This window comes from Drosophila bipectinata, chromosome 4, assembly GCF_030179905.1.
Source record: "Drosophila bipectinata strain 14024-0381.07 chromosome 4, DbipHiC1v2, whole genome shotgun sequence".
NCBI lineage: Eukaryota > Metazoa > Arthropoda > Insecta > Diptera > Drosophilidae > Drosophila > Drosophila bipectinata.
Genome location: NC_091740.1, coordinates 19,689,338 through 19,714,797, shown reverse-complemented (window position 1 = coordinate 19,714,797; position 25,460 = coordinate 19,689,338). Strand labels below are relative to the sequence as shown.

Sequence of the window (25,460 nt, the reverse complement as noted above, 5' to 3'; positions counted from 1 at the left end):
TGCGCGGGGACTGAGCCGCCGCTTATGCAAACAGAGAAAAAAACAACAAAAACAACAAAGTGCCACACTGCATGCGCGGCCGTATCGTGTTCTCGAAAGTGGAGTGGGGAAACAAAACGGAAAAGAAAAATAAATAACCAAAACTGCGCGGCTAATACCGTATATATAATATATATAATATATATTATATATATATAATATATAATATGTATATATAATAAATACACGCGATTATATGAATTATTTCCGATTGAAATTTAAAATTTTCCGCCAGCGATTTCCTTATAGGCAGTGGTTGAGATCCCTGGCGGTTGCCGGGGGGGATCCTTCCTGTAACAGAAGTTATGATGGGAGCACTTGCCCCGTTGTCACGGCCCTTGAGGCGCGGTGACCAATTCAACAAATGAATTTACAAATTAACGGCAGTGCCGGAGATTGGTTTTATGCTCTTTATTGTATGAGACTCTGACACAAACTGAAACTTAAAGCTAACAAAAAGTATTTCATAGCGGCCACGCAAATGTGCAGTGCTTGCCGCTATGCATGGGCTTCCGGCCAGACGCTATGTCAGCAGTTTGGCCAGAGCGAGCTCTTAAATAATCGGACATTGCCGCTGCTTGGTTAACTTCAGTTAACTACTCCCCCCTCAAGAATGAGGCCGCCCTCGGCCGACCCTATTTGGGCAATCATCTCCTTCAGCTGGGCCGCGGTTTTTCGGGCCTGAGTGACTCGCCGATAGGTCAAGCCGATGCAAATTAGAGCGCAGCATATTGCTCCCGCTATGAACACCAACTGATGTAGTCGCTGGTGATTAATTTCCTTCCCGAACTCTTTGATGTGCTCCAGATTACGTTCACTCAGTCGGTGAAGGTATGGAAGGCTAAGAACGTCACGTTCTATGGTGATGTTTAGGGAAGGTGAGCTGGCCACTCCTGGAGCCCTCTTCTGGGCTGTGTCATGATTGACCAATCGGGTTTCGTTGACCATGGCACTCTTTTCAAACGTGATGAGATATGTGCCTTTTATATGGGCTGTTGTGACTGCGCCGATAGACGGGAGTCAATGATTAGCAGAAGTCTGCTATGGGGACTTTGCTGTTGCCGTTTTATAAAAACACAGGGTTGGATATGTCACTGAATTTAATTTGAATTGATTTTAGATATAACAAAATGTGTAATGTGTAATGGGTAAATGTAACAAAAAATGTGTGTTCCGTCGTAAGCTTAGAAGTCGTAAGGGAGGCAAACTAGAGATGTCCCGCTTTCCAAAGGGACCAGGGTCTCGAGATCGATAGCCACCAATCAGGTATCGATTGTAGGGTTGTGGTATGCACTAACAACGTAATGAACATTACGACAACGAAAATGACCGTACATGCCGCCCCGCAATGCTGGGTCCAGCATTAAGACATCCTTCTAATGGTAACTGAAAGAAACAGGTGAAATGTTTGCTGTGGTATGGATGTGAGATCAAATGCGTGTATCACTGTTGTTCAAGATTAGCTTCCTCGACTTTAGCTTCCGTGTAATTCGGGATGGGTAATCTGCAGATCTTGGATACTGATCGCTTATATGTACCCGAACCTGTATAGATTGTTGCAACTCGTACCATCCCATCGGCTCCAGGGTGTAATTCTGTAACACGACCTAGTTTCCAATCGGTTGGACCTGTCCTGTCGTCCTTGATAATAACTAGGTCATTGACCTGCAGGTTTTCTTCCTCTTGTCTCCACTTAGGGCGTGCCTGAAGGTGAGACAACCAATCTGAGCTCCACCTTTTCCAGAACTGGCGTAGGATACGTTGTCCCTCCATGAACTGTGTGTTGAGCGACTTGTCCTTGTCACTGGGGGTAGGAAGCGATTGCATGGAGTCTCCGATGAGAAAATGAGCTGGAGTCAATACTTGCAGATCGTTAATATCCGCGGTTAACGGGCATAATGGCCGAGAGTTAAGACAGGCCTCTATCTGGATAAGAACGGTTGATAATTGTTCATAAGTCATTGGGTATCCTTTGAAGGAACGATGAAGATGATACTTTACGGCTTTGACGTTAGCCTCCCAAAGTCCTCCGAAGTTTGGGCTGTGTGGGGGGTTAAAGTGCCACTGAATATAGCGCTTTGTGAGCTCTGGGACGACTGTCTGGTTGATTTCCTGCCGGAACTCGTTAGACCACAACTGTAGGGATTTATCTGCTGCTATAAAATTTGTGCCGCAGTCACTGTACATGTGCCGCACAAAACCGCGGCGTCCAATGAACCGTTGGAGAGCCCAGAGAAAATGTTGTGCTGTGAGTCCTGTCACCAGCTCCAAATGGATAGCTTTACTGGCGAGGCAAATGAATACTGCAATATAGGCCTTGTATGTAGTGTGTCCTCTGAACCTCGAGGCCTTGACATCGATAGATCCTGTGTAATCCACACCTGTAGCTTCGAACGCTCTTTTTGGCGGATTAACACGATGGTATGGAAGATCACCCATTAATTGTCGAGAGGGTTTAGGGCGATGCTGAAAGCAAGCCACACACTGTCGGAGAACTCTTTTTACCGCTTGTTTGCCATTAATGATCCAAAACTGCTGATGGATGATCGCACGGGTCAGTTGCACACCCCCATGCATGGTGTTCAGATGGGCGTTTTTTATGACGAGGTCCGTAAAATGATGTGACTTCGGTAGGATGATGGGCGTGCGTTGTTGAATGGTGAGCTGCAAAGCGTTTCGAAGTCTGCCCCGCACTCTGAGGATCCCTTGGGCATCTATGAATGGCGACAGTTGGCTAAGCTTGTTAGATTTTGAGAGCGATTTGTTTGCTCGCAACTTGGACAGTTCGTGAGAGAATGCTTCCTGTTGGACAACGCGAACCAGAGTATACATTGCCTTGGAAAACTCCTTTACGCTAATTGGTCCGGAAAGCCGAGCCTCCCTTTTGCCGCGAGTATTATGGATAAAGCGATTAATGAATGCTGTGGAAAATACAAGTCGACTGTATGACGAAAATGACTCAACAAAGGAATCAGTGGATGCACAGGTGTGAGCGTGGATAACCTTTGCTGCCTGTTCCTCGCAGATTGTGCTCGGATCTGGAGAAGTAAGAGTTACCTTGGGCCAATGATCTTCGGGTTCCTGCAACCAGTCTGGGCCGCTCCACCAGAGCTTATTCTGCGCGAGCTGTAGTGGGGTTAAACCGCGCGTTGCACAATCCGCAGGGTTGTCCTGCGTAGACACATGACCCCACTGGGAAGCAGAGCTGACCTCTTGGATGCTGCCAATTCGATTGGCTACAAAAGTCTTCCACCTGCATGGATCTCCATATATCCAGTGAAGCACGATCATGGCGTCTGACCAGTAGTACACTGTGACCCGCATCTGAGGCACGTGAAGTTGCTGCTGGATCCATGTGGCGAGTTTGGTAGCTAGAACTGCTCCGGAAAGCTCCACTCGCGGTATGGTGAGAGGCTTTGTTGGTGTAACCCTAGTGCGAGCTGCGACTAAGTGTGTATGTATCATTCCAGCAGTGTCGAGTACTCGAAGGTAGGCACACGCTGCATACGCGAGGGACGACCCATCAGAGAACATGTGCAATTGAAGAGATATCACATTGCTGAAATCGCAACCGAACCAGCGTGGTATGCGAATGTGTTGAACTTCTGGAAGATGTTCGAGATATCGCTGCCAACGCGCTGCCAAAGACTCTGGTAGCATGTCGTCCCAATCGAGTGCACGGTAAGTGCCATCAGTTTGCTGCATACGGAAGCTCCATACGTCCTTGAGGAGAATTTTTGACATGACTATCAAGGGTGCTAAAAATCCTAATGGATCGAAGAGCCGCGCCACTGTTGATAAAAGAGCCCTTTTCGAAAGTGTGGGATTGATCGAGAAATGGATTTTGAATCCGTAGACGTCCGGGTTTGGCTGCCAGTACAGTCCAAGCGTTTTAATGCTGTCTTTATTGTCCATTTCGAAGATTGAGTGGTTGCAGAGGTCTACTTTAGGAATATCACTAAGCAACGCCGGGTGGTTCGCTGCCCATTTTCGAAGATGCATACCAGCCGAGCGGAGGGCTGCTATGACCTCGTTTCGCACTCGAATGGCACCGTCCGTGGTCTCATGGCCGCTTTGTACGTCATCAACATAAATCTCCCTTTTCAGTACCTTTTCTGCTAGCGGATAATTTTCTCGTTCGTCCTGAGCTATTTGGTGGATCACCCGAATCGCTGTGTATGGCGCTGATGCTGTTCCGAAGGTAACTGTGGTGAGACGGAACTCTTTTAACTTTCCGGTTTTGTCACGCCACCAAATGCGCTGGAATTGAGAGTCCTCTGGATGCATTTCGATACATCGGTACATCCTTTGGATGTCCGCCACGAAAACATAGCGATAACAACGCCAATTTAGTATCACTCCTCCCAAATCGTTCTGTAGAGCTGGGCCAGTACATAAAATGTCATTCAGTGATTTCCCGTTGGAGCTCTTACAAGAGGCGTCGTAGACTACCCTGAGTTTAGTCGTCAGGCTGTCCTCCTTCAGGACTGCATGGTGTGGAATCGTGCTGCAGAAGACGCCGAGCTTCCCATTTGTGTTGATATGAGAGTGACTGTCTTCGCTTGTAGTGACTTCTTGTATTTGCTGTAAGTCAAAATATTCCTCGATTGCTTGGAGATATTGTTGATGAAGCTTATCGCGCTGCTGCAATTTTCGCTCTAGTGTGTAGAAACGATTTAAGGCTATATGTTTTGATCGGCCTAGAACTTGTGACGGGTCGAACAAGGTTTTCAGTGGTAAGCGAACCATGTATTTCCCGTTGGGCTGTCGAACATGGGTTTGACGAAAGTGTTCTTCACACCATCGTTCCTCTGTGGTGAGTTGGCGTTCAGACGGCACGCTATCTAGTTCGAAGAACCTTTGCACCAGATGATCAAGCGTCGTGGTGTTACAACGGACAGTGATGGAGTGTGTCATGGATTTCCTCACAGGTCCAAAAACAATCCAACCAAGAAGAGTGTTTTGTGCGATTGGTTCCTCATGAGTTCCTCGTCGAATTTCTGGGAGCATCAATTGTGGAATAAGATCAACGCCCACAAGCACGTCAATACGACCGGAGCGGGCAAAATTGGGATCGGCGAGTTGCAATCCTTTAAGGTGTTGGAATGAGCGAGGGTCGACATCCGATTTTGGAAGGTGCCCTGTAAGTGTACGGAGAATAAATGCAGTGGATACAAACGATGTGAACTGGGAACCTGAAATCGAGCTTAGGACAAAATTGGTACTATGTCGACAACGATTGTGAGAGGAGTCGCCGATCCCTGTTATTTCCGCAGATATAGGGGTGCGTGAGAGACCCAGCGTCTGTACTAAGCTTTCGGTGATAAGTGTTCCTTCCGAGCCATGGTCAATCAACGCTCTGGCTAAAACAGATTGTCCCGTTTGGTCGTTGACAATTCGGATTAGGGCCGTGGCGAGAATCGTGGTGGATGGATTTTGATAGGTGGCAACTGCGCTGAGGAGTTGCGTCTCGTTCGAAGCAGTTAAGCCGGGGGCTAGGCTGTGCTGTTGAGACAAAACAGATGAGCGGGATGCTACGCTCTGTTGGGTGCCCTGCGCGCTATGGACACCGTTCGTTGGCTGTCGCGATAGGGCAGAGTTGGTAGGCTGGGTTGCTACGTTCGGAAAATGCAGTAGCGTATGGTGTCGTTGGCCGCACTGTAAGCAATTGCGAGTGCTGCTGCAGTGACTTAGAGCGTGGCCTGTGCTGAGACAATTGAGGCATGCTTTTATGCGATCGACGATCGTCTTACGAGCAAAGCAATCCTTCGCGAGAAAACTGGGGCATCTCCGGAGAACATGGTTTCTTTGGCAGAGAGTGCACTGGGGTGCTCCCATTTCCGTAGTCACATGAAAACTGTGGCGGTTAGTGGAATTGAAGTTGGATCGGTTAGGCGCACGTGGATGGGAAGATGGTCCTGGTGCTGAACGAGTTCCAAGTGGTTGGTTTCGATTTTCGATTAGGTCGATGCTAACTAAGCGCTCCAGCAGGAAAGTCTCCAACATCGAAAAGGTTGGAATCTCGGTGGAGCTCCCCAATGAGTGCTCCCACGCTTGCGTAGTGCTGCTTGGTAGTTTGGTTAACAGATGATGCACTAGCCAGTGATCGCAGGAATCAATGTTTATTTTTAAACGTCGAAGATCACTAATGTAAACATTAGCCAGGGTTAGCACGCGCCTGATACCTTCTGAAGCTTCCTTGGGAACCGACTCAAGCCCATACAGTGCCGCCATGGTGTGCATAAAATGGAGACGTGGATTGTTGTAGCGCTTGACGAGGAGATCCCAGGCTACCGTATACCCAGAATCCGTTAATGCCATGTGACTGACATCCTGGTCCCGTCCTTCGGGCAAGGCCTGCTTGAGAAAGTGAAACTTCTGGATGTTAGAGAGAGTGTTGTTGTCATGGATGAGTTGTAGGAAACCATCGTAAAACGAGGGCCAATCCGTAAAGCTTCCCGAAAAGCGTGGAACTGGAAGCTTCGGAAGCGGAATGTTGGATGATAAAATTGGAGTGACGGACTCGATTGGTGGGGAACCTTGGGCTATCACTGAGAACTTGTTGTCGTATTCTTCCGAGATGTTGCAGAAGATGTTCTGGTGCTCTTCAACAAACCGCTCGTATAGGTTGTCTGAGAAATATACATGTTGACTGGGACACAGCTGATCGACCAATTGTTGGTGATTCGCATCAAACAGGGTGGATAAATCCTTTAACGTGTTAAGTCGCTGAAGAAAATAATGTTTGGATTTTCGGGATTGACTATCCTTCTTGAAGTTACGCTCGAGTTGCGTCAACCTGTTCCATAAATCCTTCTGTCTCGCGTGCAAACCAGCAAACTGGTCGGATGGGGAAGGATTGGCTTGTGTGCCTGTCTTTTCATCGTCGATACCCATAGTTTTATTGAATTTACAACAGCACGCTTGAAATCACAGCCCTCACATACAAACACTCACCGGCTTCCAGTCAGTCTGTGTAGCAGTTTCCAGTTTCAATTCGTCGTTCCTCTGGTCCGTTATTCGTCTCGCAGCGTGGTTCCACGTGGCATAGGTTAATAGCCGTTTGTTTCAGATTAATTTGAGCCCAATTGTTAGTTCCAAATCAATTCAAATTCCATTCATTGGCACATTTAACAACAGGTTCCCCTCATGGGCCACCAAAAATGTTGTGACTGCGCCGATAGACGGGAGTCAATGATTAGCAGAAGTCTGCTATGGGGACTTTGCTGTTGCCGTTTTATAAAAACACAGGGTTGGATATGTCACTGAATTTAATTTGAATTGATTTTAGATATAACAAAATGTGTAATGTGTAATGGGTAAATGTAACAAAAAATGTGTGTTCCGTCGTAAGCTTAGAAGTCGTAAGGGAGGCAAACTAGAGATGTCCCGCTTTCCAAAGGGACCAGGGTCTCGAGATCGATAGCCACCAATCAGGTATCGATTGTAGGGTTGTGGTATGCACTAACAACGTAATGAACATTACGACAACGAAAATGACCGTACATGCCGCCCCGCAATGCTGGGTCCAGCATTAAGACATCCTTCTAATGGTAACTGAAAGAAACAGGTGAAATGTTTGCTGTGGTATGGATGTGAGATCAAATGCGTGTATCACTGTTGTTCAAGATTAGCTTCCTCGACTTTAGCTTCCGTGTAATTCGGGATGGGTAATCTGCAGATCTTGGATACTGATCGCTTATATGTACCCGAACCTGTATAGATTGTTGCAACTCGTACCATCCCATCGGCTCCAGGGTGTAATTCTGTAACACGACCTAGTTTCCAATCGGTTGGACCTGTCCTGTCGTCCTTGATAATAACTAGGTCATTGACCTGCAGGTTTTCTTCCTCTTGTCTCCACTTAGGGCGTGCCTGAAGGTGAGACAACCAATCTGAGCTCCACCTTTTCCAGAACTGGCGTAGGATACGTTGTCCCTCCATGAACTGTGTGTTGAGCGACTTGTCCTTGTCACTGGGGGTAGGAAGCGATTGCATGGAGTCTCCGATGAGAAAATGAGCTGGAGTCAATACTTGCAGATCGTTAATATCCGCGGTTAACGGGCATAATGGCCGAGAGTTAAGACAGGCCTCTATCTGGATAAGAACGGTTGATAATTGTTCATAAGTCATTGGGTATCCTTTGAAGGAACGATGAAGATGATACTTTACGGCTTTGACGTTAGCCTCCCAAAGTCCTCCGAAGTTTGGGCTGTGTGGGGGGTTAAAGTGCCACTGAATATAGCGCTTTGTGAGCTCTGGGACGACTGTCTGGTTGATTTCCTGCCGGAACTCGTTAGACCACAACTGTAGGGATTTATCTGCTGCTATAAAATTTGTGCCGCAGTCACTGTACATGTGCCGCACAAAACCGCGGCGTCCAATGAACCGTTGGAGAGCCCAGAGAAAATGTTGTGCTGTGAGTCCTGTCACCAGCTCCAAATGGATAGCTTTACTGGCGAGGCAAATGAATACTGCAATATAGGCCTTGTATGTAGTGTGTCCTCTGAACCTCGAGGCCTTGACATCGATAGATCCTGTGTAATCCACACCTGTAGCTTCGAACGCTCTTTTTGGCGGATTAACACGATGGTATGGAAGATCACCCATTAATTGTCGAGAGGGTTTAGGGCGATGCTGAAAGCAAGCCACACACTGTCGGAGAACTCTTTTTACCGCTTGTTTGCCATTAATGATCCAAAACTGCTGATGGATGATCGCACGGGTCAGTTGCACACCCCCATGCATGGTGTTCAGATGGGCGTTTTTTATGACGAGGTCCGTAAAATGATGTGACTTCGGTAGGATGATGGGCGTGCGTTGTTGAATGGTGAGCTGCAAAGCGTTTCGAAGTCTGCCCCGCACTCTGAGGATCCCTTGGGCATCTATGAATGGCGACAGTTGGCTAAGCTTGTTAGATTTTGAGAGCGATTTGTTTGCTCGCAACTTGGACAGTTCGTGAGAGAATGCTTCCTGTTGGACAACGCGAACCAGAGTATACATTGCCTTGGAAAACTCCTTTACGCTAATTGGTCCGGAAAGCCGAGCCTCCCTTTTGCCGCGAGTATTATGGATAAAGCGATTAATGAATGCTGTGGAAAATACAAGTCGACTGTATGACGAAAATGACTCAACAAAGGAATCAGTGGATGCACAGGTGTGAGCGTGGATAACCTTTGCTGCCTGTTCCTCGCAGATTGTGCTCGGATCTGGAGAAGTAAGAGTTACCTTGGGCCAATGATCTTCGGGTTCCTGCAACCAGTCTGGGCCGCTCCACCAGAGCTTATTCTGCGCGAGCTGTAGTGGGGTTAAACCGCGCGTTGCACAATCCGCAGGGTTGTCCTGCGTAGACACATGACCCCACTGGGAAGCAGAGCTGACCTCTTGGATGCTGCCAATTCGATTGGCTACAAAAGTCTTCCACCTGCATGGATCTCCATATATCCAGTGAAGCACGATCATGGCGTCTGACCAGTAGTACACTGTGACCCGCATCTGAGGCACGTGAAGTTGCTGCTGGATCCATGTGGCGAGTTTGGTAGCTAGAACTGCTCCGGAAAGCTCCACTCGCGGTATGGTGAGAGGCTTTGTTGGTGTAACCCTAGTGCGAGCTGCGACTAAGTGTGTATGTATCATTCCAGCAGTGTCGAGTACTCGAAGGTAGGCACACGCTGCATACGCGAGGGACGACCCATCAGAGAACATGTGCAATTGAAGAGATATCACATTGCTGAAATCGCAACCGAACCAGCGTGGTATGCGAATGTGTTGAACTTCTGGAAGATGTTCGAGATATCGCTGCCAACGCGCTGCCAAAGACTCTGGTAGCATGTCGTCCCAATCGAGTGCACGGTAAGTGCCATCAGTTTGCTGCATACGGAAGCTCCATACGTCCTTGAGGAGAATTTTTGACATGACTATCAAGGGTGCTAAAAATCCTAATGGATCGAAGAGCCGCGCCACTGTTGATAAAAGAGCCCTTTTCGAAAGTGTGGGATTGATCGAGAAATGGATTTTGAATCCGTAGACGTCCGGGTTTGGCTGCCAGTACAGTCCAAGCGTTTTAATGCTGTCTTTATTGTCCATTTCGAAGATTGAGTGGTTGCAGAGGTCTACTTTAGGAATATCACTAAGCAACGCCGGGTGGTTCGCTGCCCATTTTCGAAGATGCATACCAGCCGAGCGGAGGGCTGCTATGACCTCGTTTCGCACTCGAATGGCACCGTCCGTGGTCTCATGGCCGCTTTGTACGTCATCAACATAAATCTCCCTTTTCAGTACCTTTTCTGCTAGCGGATAATTTTCTCGTTCGTCCTGAGCTATTTGGTGGATCACCCGAATCGCTGTGTATGGCGCTGATGCTGTTCCGAAGGTAACTGTGGTGAGACGGAACTCTTTTAACTTTCCGGTTTTGTCACGCCACCAAATGCGCTGGAATTGAGAGTCCTCTGGATGCATTTCGATACATCGGTACATCCTTTGGATGTCCGCCACGAAAACATAGCGATAACAACGCCAATTTAGTATCACTCCTCCCAAATCGTTCTGTAGAGCTGGGCCAGTACATAAAATGTCATTCAGTGATTTCCCGTTGGAGCTCTTACAAGAGGCGTCGTAGACTACCCTGAGTTTAGTCGTCAGGCTGTCCTCCTTCAGGACTGCATGGTGTGGAATCGTGCTGCAGAAGACGCCGAGCTTCCCATTTGTGTTGATATGAGAGTGACTGTCTTCGCTTGTAGTGACTTCTTGTATTTGCTGTAAGTCAAAATATTCCTCGATTGCTTGGAGATATTGTTGATGAAGCTTATCGCGCTGCTGCAATTTTCGCTCTAGTGTGTAGAAACGATTTAAGGCTATATGTTTTGATCGGCCTAGAACTTGTGACGGGTCGAACAAGGTTTTCAGTGGTAAGCGAACCATGTATTTCCCGTTGGGCTGTCGAACATGGGTTTGACGAAAGTGTTCTTCACACCATCGTTCCTCTGTGGTGAGTTGGCGTTCAGACGGCACGCTATCTAGTTCGAAGAACCTTTGCACCAGATGATCAAGCGTCGTGGTGTTACAACGGACAGTGATGGAGTGTGTCATGGATTTCCTCACAGGTCCAAAAACAATCCAACCAAGAAGAGTGTTTTGTGCGATTGGTTCCTCATGAGTTCCTCGTCGAATTTCTGGGAGCATCAATTGTGGAATAAGATCAACGCCCACAAGCACGTCAATACGACCGGAGCGGGCAAAATTGGGATCGGCGAGTTGCAATCCTTTAAGGTGTTGGAATGAGCGAGGGTCGACATCCGATTTTGGAAGGTGCCCTGTAAGTGTACGGAGAATAAATGCAGTGGATACAAACGATGTGAACTGGGAACCTGAAATCGAGCTTAGGACAAAATTGGTACTATGTCGACAACGATTGTGAGAGGAGTCGCCGATCCCTGTTATTTCCGCAGATATAGGGGTGCGTGAGAGACCCAGCGTCTGTACTAAGCTTTCGGTGATAAGTGTTCCTTCCGAGCCATGGTCAATCAACGCTCTGGCTAAAACAGATTGTCCCGTTTGGTCGTTGACAATTCGGATTAGGGCCGTGGCGAGAATCGTGGTGGATGGATTTTGATAGGTGGCAACTGCGCTGAGGAGTTGCGTCTCGTTCGAAGCAGTTAAGCCGGGGGCTAGGCTGTGCTGTTGAGACAAAACAGATGAGCGGGATGCTACGCTCTGTTGGGTGCCCTGCGCGCTATGGACACCGTTCGTTGGCTGTCGCGATAGGGCAGAGTTGGTAGGCTGGGTTGCTACGTTCGGAAAATGCAGTAGCGTATGGTGTCGTTGGCCGCACTGTAAGCAATTGCGAGTGCTGCTGCAGTGACTTAGAGCGTGGCCTGTGCTGAGACAATTGAGGCATGCTTTTATGCGATCGACGATCGTCTTACGAGCAAAGCAATCCTTCGCGAGAAAACTGGGGCATCTCCGGAGAACATGGTTTCTTTGGCAGAGAGTGCACTGGGGTGCTCCCATTTCCGTAGTCACATGAAAACTGTGGCGGTTAGTGGAATTGAAGTTGGATCGGTTAGGCGCACGTGGATGGGAAGATGGTCCTGGTGCTGAACGAGTTCCAAGTGGTTGGTTTCGATTTTCGATTAGGTCGATGCTAACTAAGCGCTCCAGCAGGAAAGTCTCCAACATCGAAAAGGTTGGAATCTCGGTGGAGCTCCCCAATGAGTGCTCCCACGCTTGCGTAGTGCTGCTTGGTAGTTTGGTTAACAGATGATGCACTAGCCAGTGATCGCAGGAATCAATGTTTATTTTTAAACGTCGAAGATCACTAATGCAAACATTAGCCAGGGTTAGCACGCGCCTGATACCTTCTGAAGCTTCCTTGGGAACCGACTCAAGCCCATACAGTGCCGCCATGGTGTGCATAAAATGGAGACGTGGATTGTTGTAGCGCTTGACGAGGAGATCCCAGGCTACCGTATACCCAGAATCCGTTAATGCCATGTGACTGACATCCTGGTCCCGTCCTTCGGGCAAGGCCTGCTTGAGAAAGTGAAACTTCTGGATGTTAGAGAGAGTGTTGTTGTCATGGATGAGTTGTAGGAAACCATCGTAAAACGAGGGCCAATCCGTAAAGCTTCCCGAAAAGCGTGGAACTGGAAGCTTCGGAAGCGGAATGTTGGATGATAAAATTGGAGTGACGGACTCGATTGGTGGGGAACCTTGGGCTATCACTGAGAACTTGTTGTCGTATTCTTCCGAGATGTTGCAGAAGATGTTCTGGTGCTCTTCAACAAACCGCTCGTATAGGTTGTCTGAGAAATATACATGTTGACTGGGACACAGCTGATCGACCAATTGTTGGTGATTCGCATCAAACAGGGTGGATAAATCCTTTAACGTGTTAAGTCGCTGAAGAAAATAATGTTTGGATTTTCGGGATTGACTATCCTTCTTGAAGTTACGCTCGAGTTGCGTCAACCTGTTCCATAAATCCTTCTGTCTCGCGTGCAAACCAGCAAACTGGTCGGATGGGGAAGGATTGGCTTGTGTGCCTGTCTTTTCATCGTCGATACCCATAGTTTTATTGAATTTACAACAGCACGCTTGAAATCACAGCCCTCACATACAAACACTCACCGGCTTCCAGTCAGTCTGTGTAGCAGTTTCCAGTTTCAATTCGTCGTTCCTCTGGTCCGTTATTCGTCTCGCAGCGTGGTTCCACGTGGCATAGGTTAATAGCCGTTTGTTTCAGATTAATTTGAGCCCAATTGTTAGTTCCAAATCAATTCAAATTCCATTCATTGGCACATTTAACAACAGGTTCCCCTCATGGGCCACCAAAAATGTTGTGACTGCGCCGATAGACGGGAGTCAATGATTAGCAGAAGTCTGCTATGGGGACTTTGCTGTTGCCGTTTTATAAAAACACAGGGTTGGATATGTCACTGAATTTAATTTGAATTGATTTTAGATATAACAAAATGTGTAATGTGTAATGGGTAAATGTAACAAAAAATGTGTGTTCCGTCGTAAGCTTAGAAGTCGTAAGGGAGGCAAACTAGAGATGTCCCGCTTTCCAAAGGGACCAGGGTCTCGAGATCGATAGCCACCAATCAGGTATCGATTGTAGGGTTGTGGTATGCACTAACAACGTAATGAACATTACGACAACGAAAATGACCGTACATGGGCACAGGTGCCATTGTCCACACACACGTGAGCCGAGCGATCATTCACAATTACTATTCCTTCATCAACATAAGTGATGGGATGTAAATCGCTTTGCTGGATCTCGCAATGCGCCGTGCCTCCAGCGTGAAGCTCTTGGGCGCATGATCTTCTGCGAGCCAATCGGCAAAATGTAGCTCCTGATGTCGGGGAGCACTTTTCCACGGTGTGGATCTCACTGTTGCATTCGGCAATGACGTTATCCTCCAGCCTGAGCATGGTGTCGTGATGTGACACTGGGAAAACGGTAATCTTGCTGCAGGCCGACTTTATCTTTGGAAACTTAATAATAAAATGTAATATGTTATCGGACTGTAAGATCTTAACGGACGATACGGAAAAAAACATCCCTAATCGCGGTCTCGGTGGGCTCTTCCATCCACACACCTTCCAGGTCTGCATGATCTAGGATGCTGGGGCTAACAATATTAACTTTGGCAAGTGCCACTGCTAGCATCAAACCCTGTAGCTCCATTGCTATCATCCTATTTCGAGTTAAAAGCATCTCGAATAGGTGCCCAGTATCAATTTGGGACTTTTTTGCCGACCTCAGAAGTTGGTTGACGGTAGCGGAAATTTTATTGATTTGAATTTGTACTTTGTTGTTAATATTAATCTGCCTATTGTTTGCATTCGTTAATTGGAATTGATTAAATTTAATTTTTTCAAAATCTTCTGCGTCCGGCGTTCCTGCCACCACCTTTAGCGCAGTCCCTAAGAAGTCTAAACTTCTTGCCACTCTATGATGGACGCTCAAAGAGTCGAGCATGTCGCGTAGGTGGGCGACGTCAACAACCAGGAGTTTCTGCATGTGGGATTGCGGGAACATGACGGTCATCCCATTAGTTTCTTCGAACGCGCCTATATTCCGAGAGATTTGCCGAGTGCTTTACAAAGGCAAATTCCTCCCATATCAGGATTCGCCCATCAACGATGGGGATATACTTGGCTTTGGAATAGTCCGTGACGCGTGCCGAAGTTGTGGCCAAAAGGAGAATCAGGGATATGGTTGAAAACCTGTAATTTTGATGTGTTATGAATTTTGTTGAAGTTGGGTAGCCCACCACCAAAGCATGATTAAAATAATAAAGGGCGCAAAACTTATGCCTAGTGGCTAGAAAAAAGATAATGAAAAGTGAGATTATCAGGCGAGCGATAACATGGTCGCGCTCGGCCTACCTAAGGTTGTCTTTGTGGACCACCCTCCCCTTAATGAGGACTGTGGTCCCCATGTCCGCTTCAACGGTTTTCTCTTCACATAATGGTGAGAGTTTGTTGCCTAGGCGTCTGTTGGACCTCACTAGGAGGTCCCAACCTTTCTCGCCAACCTCGAATACTCTATTTTGGCGGGAAGCGTTTTCTCTGTCCCGGAGCTTGTCTTGGGCGAGTTTAATTTTATCTTGAATTTCATATTGTGGCTCACTTGATTGTGCCTGAACCACGTCAGCCGGTCTCTTGTCGATGACCGAGTGGATGGACTTGTTATATCTGGCAGTGGCAGAAGTATCAGCTCTACGGTATCGCTGATGCCTTTATCGATTTTAAGACATCTAGCAAGCTCTACCAAAGTGCTGTGGAAACGCTCCACTTGTCCATTGGAGACACTGTGTAGGGGCGGAGCATTTGAGATGCTAACGCCGAAATGGTTTTCCAGCATGGTCACGATGGTGTGCGAGTTCAACGATGGTTCGTTGTCGCAATATACGACCTTGGCTTTAGGGAAAATATTCATCAGCTGCAGTAATGCTGGTTTGAGATCCTCTATAGTCCTAGAGGGAACTGGTTGGACTACGGCAAATTTCGAGAATTTGTCGATGCACGTAAGGAAATATTTTTTATCCGTGGAGAAGATGTCTATGTGCAGCATTTCTCCTACTTGAGATGGGATTGGGGTTTCGCCAAGCTCTTGTTTTTTCGGATACCTGTCGTATTTTGCCTTGGCGCAAGTCTTGCACGAAACGACTATTTCGTTCGCTAGCTTGGCCATTTTCGGGAAGTAGTACTCGGAGAGTACCTGCTTCACGTTTTCTTGGGCAGATCTGTGAGCTCTGTTGTGCTCGACAGTAAGAATTTCCCGCCTTTCATCAACTGCAAAAATGTCCGTTACTCGGTTTTTACAGTGCCAGAATCTGGTCGCAGGGAATTGTCGGATTAGTTTGTCCTGTATCACTGCGAGCGTATGCAGATCGCAATGAATGGCGTTTACACCTTTAGGAACTATTATGGTTGCGAGCTCCTCCAGCAATGACTCCTCGTGAGTGAAGTCAATAATATGCCGTCTCTTGTTTCCAAAGAGAACGAAGTTCCGCTTTGACGGAGAGCGTGCTTCCTCCAGAATTATCTGGTTTTGAAAGCAATTGAGGGGCTTGTCCGTGGATTGAATTGTGTGGGTAAGCGACAGCTCACTGTGAATTGTGGCCGCGCTTGAGAATGCCTCCTCTTCTTCTACAACGTTGAGTTGTTGCCTCGAGAGGGCATCTGCAACTAGGTTGGCCTTGCCAGGCATGTAATGGACTTTGGCACCACACTCATCGATGCGTTCTTTCCATCTTTTAATTTTTGTATTCGGATTGGAATCCGATACCGCGTAGGTCAGCGGTTGGTGGTCAGTGTAGATGTTTAAATCTTTGACCCCATAAAGGTAGTGGCGCAGGTTCTCTAGCGCCCAAATTATAGCTAACAGCTCCCTTTCGTTGGTAGCGTAGTTAACTTCTCTGTCCTTTAAGGTCCTAGAGATCATAGTGATGGGGCGCCCCTCTTGTGAAAGCACTGCGCCAATGCCATATGCTGAGGCATCTGTCGTTAGATCAAACGCCTTTTTATAGTCGGGGTACCTGAGGATGACATCCTCAGAGGCCAGGATGTTACGTAGCTTTTCAAAAGCTTGCCGTTGCGGCTCGGTAAACTGTACCTGGATGCTTCTGGATCTGTGTCTGCTGACATTTCCGAGCTCCCCTTTTATGATGCTCGAAATGGGCTTAGCTATTGATGCAAAATCTTTAATAAAGCATCTATAATAGCCAGCCAAACCCATGAATGATCTTACTTCGAAAACGTTTTTGGGCTCAGGGAATTCTTTAATGGCCCTGACCTTTTCCGGGTCTGTCGTGGTCCCCTCGTTGGTGACTACAAACCCCAAAAATTTTACGCTTTTTTTGAAGAAGACCGATTTCTGCGCTGACACTCTCATGTTAGCGTCGTGTAGGCTCTTTAGAACCCAATCCACGTGTCGTATGTGGGCGTTTTCGTCCTCTGAGAAGACGATAACATCATCGACATAGACGTAGCAAAATTTGCCAATCTGTTCTCGCAGTACGTCGTCGATGGTTCTTTGGAAGATGCTGGCAGCATTTCTTAACCCGAATGGCAGTCGACGGAACTCGTATTTTCCCCCGTTTACGGAAAAGGAAGTTTTCTCACGGTCACGTTCTGCCAGAATAATTTGGTGGTAGCCGGACTTTAAATCGAGCGTTGTAAAGTATTTGGCTTTGCCTAAATTCCCTAGTATCATAGGGATAATTGGCATAGGGAAGCGATCCGGTATTGTCCTCTCGTTCAATTTTCGAAAGTCTAAAACTAGCCGCATTTTACGGTTTCCAGCCTCGTCGGTGCCCTTTTTGTCTACTACCCATATTGGGTTATTGTAGGGGGATCTCGACTTCTGGATTATGCCGTTTTTTAGAAGGTCTTGGATTTCGTCATTGACGAAATCTGCCGCTCCCATCGGATACGGATAGGGTCTGGCATAAATGGGCTCCTCATCAACCGTCCTGATGGTGGCTACCACAGACGTGTTGTAAGGTAACGCCTCATTTGGGCTTGCGAAGGCGTTTTTCCTGTCGCTTAGCATTTTTGAAAATGCTTTTCTGACCAAAGGTGGTGCGCTAGAGCAGTCCACCTCAGTGAAATTTACATTGGGACATGATTGGAACTCTAGCTTTTCCGTCTCGGTGCCCCTCTTGATCTGAGGTGCCCGGAAGCTAGGTTAAGTGATGCCCCTGCTTGTTTTAGCAGGTCAAGTCCGATGATGGCATCAAAGGAGGACAAATCTGGTAGAATGAAGAACGTAGCATTCAAGTTAAACATGGAAACAAAGCATTTTTTTGTTATTGTGGTGACGCCATGGATGGAATGTACCGAGAATGGCGAATCTACTGGGCGGACGCCTTTCAACCCCTCGTATGGACGGATGAAATTTTTTGACGCGCCCGTGTCTATTAAAAGCTTCATTTCTACACCTGCTACTCTTCGTCTGATGACGGGTAGCAGGGACTTTCCCCTAAAAAATTTATGACGTCCGAATCGTAATCATTAATAGCGTCGTCGTCAATTTCCTGGGCCGCGCTTGAAGCTGCGGCGGCATATTTGTTCCCAGTATCGCTCGCGCTCTGCGCGACGTGATTAACCCTCTGCCTTTTGTGTGGGGCAGATCGATCGGACTCAGCCGGCTTCCTGTTTTGGTACGCCGGGGCCTGGGATGGCCTAAGCATTTTGGACAGCGATGGGTCGATGTCCATGGGTTCAGGAGCGCCTCCACTGTGTGGGGCGGAGTGTACTTGCGCCTTGTGTTGTTTGACGTAGTACGGATTTTTTCCAGCATTTGTTTGTGCATTTGTCTGCGCAGAGGCCTGTCGGTACTCTTGCGCTTTCGGGTGCTGTTTCCTATCTTTATCCTCTTGGCTTTTGGCAAAAGAAGCCGCGAAGGAGTATCTTTCGTGGTTGGATTCCACTTCTTGTGCCAAAGCGAGAGCATATCTTTCGGTTTTGCCGAGAAAAGGACATCCGTGAGGCTGCGCTTAAGCCCCGAGATAAATACTCGGAGTGCGTCATCCCGGAATTTGTCACACAAAACTTTTGCCGCCGAGGCTTTGTACGACATGGTAGCTTTGTTGGTGAGCAAGGTGAGTTTTTTCTCGACCTCGTCGTAGTATTGGAGAAGGGTCATATTTCCCTGCCTAAGAGTACCCATTTCCTGCTCGATAACGTGCATCTGCCGCTTATCATTGTACGTAAAATCGAGCCGATTTATAATCGCGTCGAAATTTAGTACAGTGCCAAACGAAGACAGTACGGCATCGGCAGGGCCCCTTATTTTATTCCTAATAATAATAACCGCCTGATAACGGCGCGAGCTATGTTCGTAATTTCTGAAAATGTAATATGCGGCTACTGCCGCTTGTCTCCAGGAGACGTATGCTTCCTGTGCTCCCGAAAATTCGGGGAGGGACTTGACGGCGTCTAGGGGCTCGTCACACCTAATGTCGTTCCTAATTTCTATAGGCTCATATTTTTTTATTTGGGGAGCCTCCGCTTGGGCGGGAGCGATTTGTCTTTCGTTGACCAGTTCGGTCAGACGGTGTATAGCCAGGCGCATTTCGTTTTCTCTGCGCTGGTGTTCGATATTGGCTTCTTGAACAGCATGTTGAACGGCCGCCTGTATGGTGGCCGTCATCTGTTCCATGCTGAAAGCCATGTTCGCGAGTTTACTATTCTTGTCTGGAAGATCTGGCCGGCCCTTCGGTCTCCGACTCAGAATCGCTAGAGAGTTGTCTTATGTTTCTATATTGTTGAAACGGATTGCTCATGTGGAGCTGCGGCTATAAAGTCGCCCGAAAGAAAAAATATTTATGTATGAATTATGTGCCGATGGAGGCGATTGGAATGGTGAAGGAGCCGCGGGGGCTGAGCTGCCGCTTCAGTTATGTGTACGGGCTCGTCAAGTTGCGCTACTGCTGTGTCAAGTAGCGGTAAGGCGAGGGGTGCGCGGGGACTGAGCCGCCGCTTATGCAAACAGAGAAAAAAACAACAAAAACAACAAAGTGCCACACTGCATGCGCGGCCGTATCGTGTTCTCGAAAGTGGAGTGGGGAAACAAAACGGAAAAGAAAAATAAATAACCAAAACTGCGCGGCTAATACCAAGAATTCTTGTGTAACAAAAAAGACATATAAAAGCTGAATTAAATAGACGCGATTATATGAATTATTTCCGATTGAAATTTAAAATTTTCCGCCAGCGGTTTCCTTATAGGCAGTGGTTGAGATCCCTGGCGGTTGCCGGGGGGGATCCTTCCTGTAACAGAAGTTATGATGGGAGCACTTGCCCCGTTGTCACGGCCCTTGAGGCGCGGTGACCAATTCAACAAATGAATTTACAAATTAACGGCAGTGCCGGAGATTGGTTTTATGCTCTTTATTGTATGAGACTCTGACACAAACTGAAACTTAAAGCTAACAAAAAGTATTTCATAGCGGCCACGCAAATGTGCAGTGCTTGCCGCTATGCATGGGCTTCCGGCCAGACGCTATGTCAGCAGTTTGGCCAGAGCGAGCTCTTAAATAATCGGACATTGCCGCTGCTTGGTTAACTTCAGTTAACTTGTACATCTAAAATGATAAGAAAAATATATACGAAGGCTCTTTTGTGGCCCCTTGCAGGATGTTCAGACATTAGGTCGAACATAACAAATAAAAACTTAAACAATTTTAAAATATTTAAGATATTAAAATTCAAAAAGAAAATATATATACAGTCCACTACTCTTTGTTATCGAACGATTATAATAATACTGAAGAAATAGAATAAATAAATGTAATACGAAAGCAAAAATACACATATACATAAATAAAATGTTAATCTAAAAACAACACACACCTTTTTGTGGCCCTTTCCAGAATGTTCAAGCGTTGAACACTATTTTATATATTCCAAAGATAGAGTTTCAAGGGATCGGACCCATGGAGATATGAGATAAGCAGCATGGTTTAAAACCGGTCCCCTGCAGCCTAACATAAAAAACACAAACACAAGCATCGTAAATAACAAACATAAGTGCATCCGCTTGTCACACTTGAGAAAGGGTCGCATAGCATGTCAACGTGCAGTGCGTTGATAAGTAGTTTTTAATAGTTTTAAGATTTTCATGTATCTTACTTATAAGAGAACTTTGACGAATAAAATCAGTTTTGAAACGGAACTCATTGGAGTACGACCTTTATTTTGGGGCTCCTCTTAACAGTTGTTGTGACTAAACTGGTAGCTGTTGTATTTGATAAAGGAATTTGGGTTCCTGATGTGGGTGTGGTGTTCGATTTTTTATGTTGTGGTTGTGTTGTGTTTGAGTGTGTTTTATATTAGTATTCGGTGATTGAGGGTTAGTTGTCATCTGAGTTGTGGCGTTTGCAAGTGTTTTGGCATAGGTGTTCCTCAATTGAGATCCGTGGCGTTCGAAATAAATACGTTGGGCAGTTTTGTGATCAACTTTTTGTGTGGTTTTAATAGCGGTTAATTCTTGGTTTTTTATGAATGTGGGGTATTTGCGGTCGATTGGGCTGTGCTGATGGTCAAGTTCTGGGTTGTTTTTGCAGTTTAGGCTTTTTTTTTCGTTTTTGCATGTTTCACCGTCGTTTATGTGTTTTGTTTCTGAGCAATTAGTGCAGGATTCGGAGCTTTTGCATATTGGTGCTGGGTGACCAAAGCGGAGGCATTTTCTGCATCGGAGAGGAAGTGGGACGTACTCTCGGACATGCACTGTTTCGTACCCAATTCGCAATATTTCTGGGAGTTTGTGTGTTTCAAAAGTAATAATGATCAATCCGGTTTTAACTAGAGTGGTGTTGCTGCTATCAGGGTTAGTGTTGGGGTTTTGTCGTTTCATTATTTTTTTAACTTCGCTTACTTTTTGTGGTTTTAGTTCTTGTTAAATAGTGCCTTCGTCAATATATCTAAGGTCGTTACAATAAATAACTCCCTTAGAGAAGTTCAATGTTTTATGTTCGCTTGTTGTCACTTCCATTTCTACGACTGTTGTAAGTTTAAGGAGCTTTCTGGCTTGCAGTTCATTTTTAGTTTTTATTAACAATGTTCCGTCTCTTATTTTTTTGCATCCGTCAACTTCTCCTCCACAGGCAAAGTCTACGGATTTTTTAATTAGGAATGGTGATATTTTTTCGAACGAGCCGTTGTCTTTCCTTTTAATTAAAATAAATTTTGGGTCGCCTAATTGGGAATGATACGATTTTAAGGTGGTTTTGAAAATGTCAGGTGGGTCCGCCATGATTGGATGAAGGGCTTGAGCCCGTATTAGAGGTTCCGTGTGTTTGGCGTTGTTAGGTTTTTTGTTTTCTTTTTGTGGTTAATATTTGTTTGTGCAAAAATTTATGCTGATAACTTTTTTGGTTTGCACGAGGCTAGGCTTTACGCTGTTTTGGCACGACTAATCTCTTCGGAGGTTGAAGTTGTACTGTGTTTATATCATTTTATTTGTTATGGCTCCTTATTTTTTTACAAAATTGTCTTATTATTAAAGAATTTGAATATTACTTGAAACTGGTACTAATTTGTGTTGGACTATTTGGACTATATTTGGCAAGCATATATATAACTGGTCCAAGCATATAATCTGTAAATTTGGTTTACATATCTTGAAAAACAAAAAAGTTTTTCATTCAAAATACTTATTTATATCCTATTTTATATCTATCCAAAAAATTTTTTTTTTTAAGTTTGGTGTAAATTTTGTTGCAATATCTGAACTTTAAGTACTTAGGGCTCAATACCTGTGCCTCTACTTGGCCTCCAAACGATCCTCTGGCAGGGGTCCCATAATAAGTGGCATCGGCCGCGCTCTCCAGAAATCACATGGCGAATCACTCTCCTCATTCTCGTGGTCCAGAACCTGGTCCGGATATCCGTGATCGTAGCATTCAAATTTTGATGCTTCATCTTTACGTGGGCATCGCCCACAATCCTCTCCGCTAGTTTCTTTGTGCTGTACGGTATACACAACGCCGCATCAATTCTGCCATACACTCGCATGGCTCCTGAACTCCTCACGCCAATCCATAAAGGTGTTGTATATTTCAGCCGGTAGTGGCTCGTCCCATGGGATCTTTCTTTCTCCAGTAATAACTTCGCTGTTATCAGGCAACACAGGAATCCCAACCATGCTCCAGAATTCCCTTTTTCTGGCAACGATGGGAGCAACTTTGTGGTACTTCACTCGAAACCTGAAGTCGTCCGTGGCTGGCTGCCACCGCATTTCCAAAATCTTCTGCTCGGCCTCGCCCCATCCAATACTCTGAGCGTGATCAGTGGCTCCGAGCATTCTCTCTGCAGTGGGCGTGTTAGACGAAAACCCGTGGTGGTAATCCACGATGGCCTTGACCGCTCTGGGGTCGGAATCCAGGAATCGCTTGGCATTCACAGTCTTCACATGATGCGCCGCACCTGGTTAGCATGCAGATCCAAAGGTCATCACGCACATCTTATAAACTTTGGGATCCCGTTGGTCATCCCCGTCTCGCCACATGAATCGTTGCGCACATCTATCTTAAGGTCGGATCAGCACCTGGTGAAACATATCCTCACTGCAGACTCCGTCATCACCTTCTTTGAAATGGAAGAGAATAGGTGCCAAGGGTTTATAGTGTTGTGCCTATTTGTGCACTGCCGAATTTAATAACACTTTCCCGACTCGTGCCGCCGCATCGAATACCAATCGAATCTTTCCCGGCTTGTTGGAATTCTCCCCTCCAAAATGAGGCTAATACCAAGTCTTGTCGCTATCCATAGAGATCTCCGGTCGATCCAAACGCTTAGCGTATCCTTTGACGACATAGTTTTTCATGAGCTGTGAGTATTCCCGTCTCACTTCATTTTCTTCTCGATATTGATCAGCCAGTTGTACGCCATATCACACCAAAATTCTCGACCTCGAAGTAGTCCTCACCCATGTATTCCTCGTTATCATCCATTGAAGTGGCTAGCAGGCAAGTCCTCGGTGATGGCGCCTCACGTCGTCCTCCTACCGGACCAAAAACAACCCATCCAAGTTCTGTTGATGCTGCGTACGGTAGCTGTCTGGCAAACAGTCTCGTTCTCAATGGCAATCCTTAATGCCCATGGTCCAGTCCAATAAGCAGCACCGGTACTGCATTCTCGTAGGGCTTCCTCGAGCGCATCGCTGACGCTCCTCACATCTCTTTGATGCAGACTTTGCATCGGCAAACTGAAGCTCGAGAAGGTATACACGTTTTTCAACACATATCGTGTGGACGCACCTGCTCCACTAATCTGCAGACGTACCACGTTAATAGGCTCTCTAGTGACTCTACTTGCAAATCATAGGATATTCAGCTGAGGAGGAAGCTCAGCTCAGCTCAGCACGGAGGAACCTTCTCCCAGCAGCGTGATCGTATCCATCTGCTTCCCACCTCCGTATAGCGTCACCGGAAGTATATGGAACAGTCCCGTCCTCGTCGACACAGCTCAAATTCTTTTTTGGCGTCGCCTGAGCATCCAGAGATGACGATGCTCCTTCATTTACTCGGACGCCTTTCATCGCTCCAACTGCCCGTTGGACCCAATTAGCGCTTCTCCAGCCACGAACTGAAATCCACAATTGTCGGATAGGGCTGAATATCTGCAGAATGCTTTTCCCATTCCACTCGTTTGCTTATCAGAAACTCGGCCACAAGCTCCTCCATAAGCGTATTTTATATACTATACTATATTTTTTCGGGTCTGGAGGTCAGACCATGTTTAATATATGTTTTCGGGGTCGCTGAACCCAAATCCGTCAAAAAACCCCTAGCACGTCAGGGTTCTCACATAACCTCAAAAAACCTCATACAAAATTAAATTGAGTCCGGGGGTCAGAACCTTTTTGTAATATGGAGGAGCCACTGCTACATTACCTCAATATCCTTGTTTGCCGCTCTGTCCGCTTCCTCCTCATGCTAGGCCACAACCACCTACGTCGCTACGTCGTCTGCGAAGCCGAGGACGTCGCATCCCGCTGGGAGCTGCAACCTTAGGATCCCGTCATACATGACGTTCCACAGCAGCGGTCCTAGGACCGATCCTTGGGGCACACCCGACGTATCGTCGTTCGACTCCGTGCCCATTTCCGTGTCGCAAGTAGCATTCAGCAGCTAAAGTGAATACTGACAACGTTCACTATCGCACTGGAAACGTTAATCCGCCTTTGAGCTGCCATTGTTTTGCCCCAGTCTGCCGTGTTGAAAGCGTTCCTAATGTCCATAGTGACTATAAGGCAGTATTGCTTGGAGCCACCCTTCCACATGGTTCCCGCTTGCGTTGCGAGCAATGCCAACCACCGCTGCTATGGCATCCGCTTTCGACCTTCCCTTCCGAAATCCATACTGCTTGAGAGACAGCCCTCCCGCCGCCTCTATGGCAGCTTCGAGTCTCGCCGCGATCACACTCTCAAAGACCTTGCCCGCTTTGTCCAACAGGCAGATTGGCCTATAGGACAACGCCTCCTCTCTTGGTTTCCCTGGTTGGAGGAGCAGCAGGAGCTTCTGCACCTACCACCTGGTGGTGGTAGTGGGGAAAAGTGAAACCTGGTGGGAAAAGTTTCTTCGCGGATAAATTTGTTGTATAGCTCCGCAAAGCTCCTTTTGCTACAGCGTGGTTTCTGCGGTAGCGGCTTCTCGACTGCATGCTCGCCATGCACGCTGCCTCGAGCTTAGCTGCCAAGGTGTCACCCATTTTGTTGGCTCCGCTTGGTGGGACGTTGCCGATGTCATGCGCTGCTCGATGAAATTCCTCACCTTTAGCGTATCGACTTTGAAGCCTCGTGGGTTCGTTTCCCTCGGTCGTTCTTGCGGGCTCCCGATTGAGCACAATATCGCTTCGTGGTCACTGGCCGTAAAGCTGCCGCTTTCACTAGGAGGAGG

At 46.9% G+C, this 25,460-nt stretch overlaps 3 protein-coding genes across 3 annotated transcripts in view; all 3 read right to left on the bottom strand.

The window, feature by feature from the left end:
• The window catches only part of Cals (calsyntenin 1), a 179,140-nt gene that overhangs the window by 140,718 nt on the left and 12,962 nt on the right, over nt 1–25,460 (bottom strand). The gene's annotated exons all lie outside the window — the stretch shown is intronic.
• Nucleotides 2,216–6,936, bottom strand: LOC122322106 (uncharacterized). The gene is made up of 2 exons (XM_070282546.1): nt 2,381–6,936; nt 2,216–2,318 (listed from the first exon to the last, which is right to left on the bottom strand). Exons 1-2 carry the CDS (start codon nt 6,934–6,936, stop codon nt 2,216–2,218), a joined length of 4,659 nt encoding a protein of 1,552 aa, XP_070138647.1.
• LOC122322105 (uncharacterized) lies at nt 8,387–13,107 on the bottom strand. Its single transcript, XM_070282545.1, has 2 exons — nt 8,552–13,107; nt 8,387–8,489 (listed from the first exon to the last, which is right to left on the bottom strand). Exons 1-2 carry the CDS (start codon nt 13,105–13,107, stop codon nt 8,387–8,389), a joined length of 4,659 nt encoding a protein of 1,552 aa, XP_070138646.1.

What these genes read in the sequence shown, in the direction of transcription:
- LOC122322106 (XM_070282546.1), bottom strand. Translation starts at nt 6,936, where the DNA reads ATGGGTATCGACGATGAAAAGACAGGCACACAAGCCAATCCTTCCCCA. An exon ending in ATCGATGTCAAGGCCTCGAG is followed by an intron (nt 2,319 to 2,380) that starts GTTCAGAGGACA and finishes TCGCCAGTAAAG; the next exon opens with CTATCCATTTGGAGCTGGTG.
- LOC122322105 (XM_070282545.1), bottom strand. Translation starts at nt 13,107, where the DNA reads ATGGGTATCGACGATGAAAAGACAGGCACACAAGCCAATCCTTCCCCA. An exon ending in ATCGATGTCAAGGCCTCGAG is followed by an intron (nt 8,490 to 8,551) that starts GTTCAGAGGACA and finishes TCGCCAGTAAAG; the next exon opens with CTATCCATTTGGAGCTGGTG.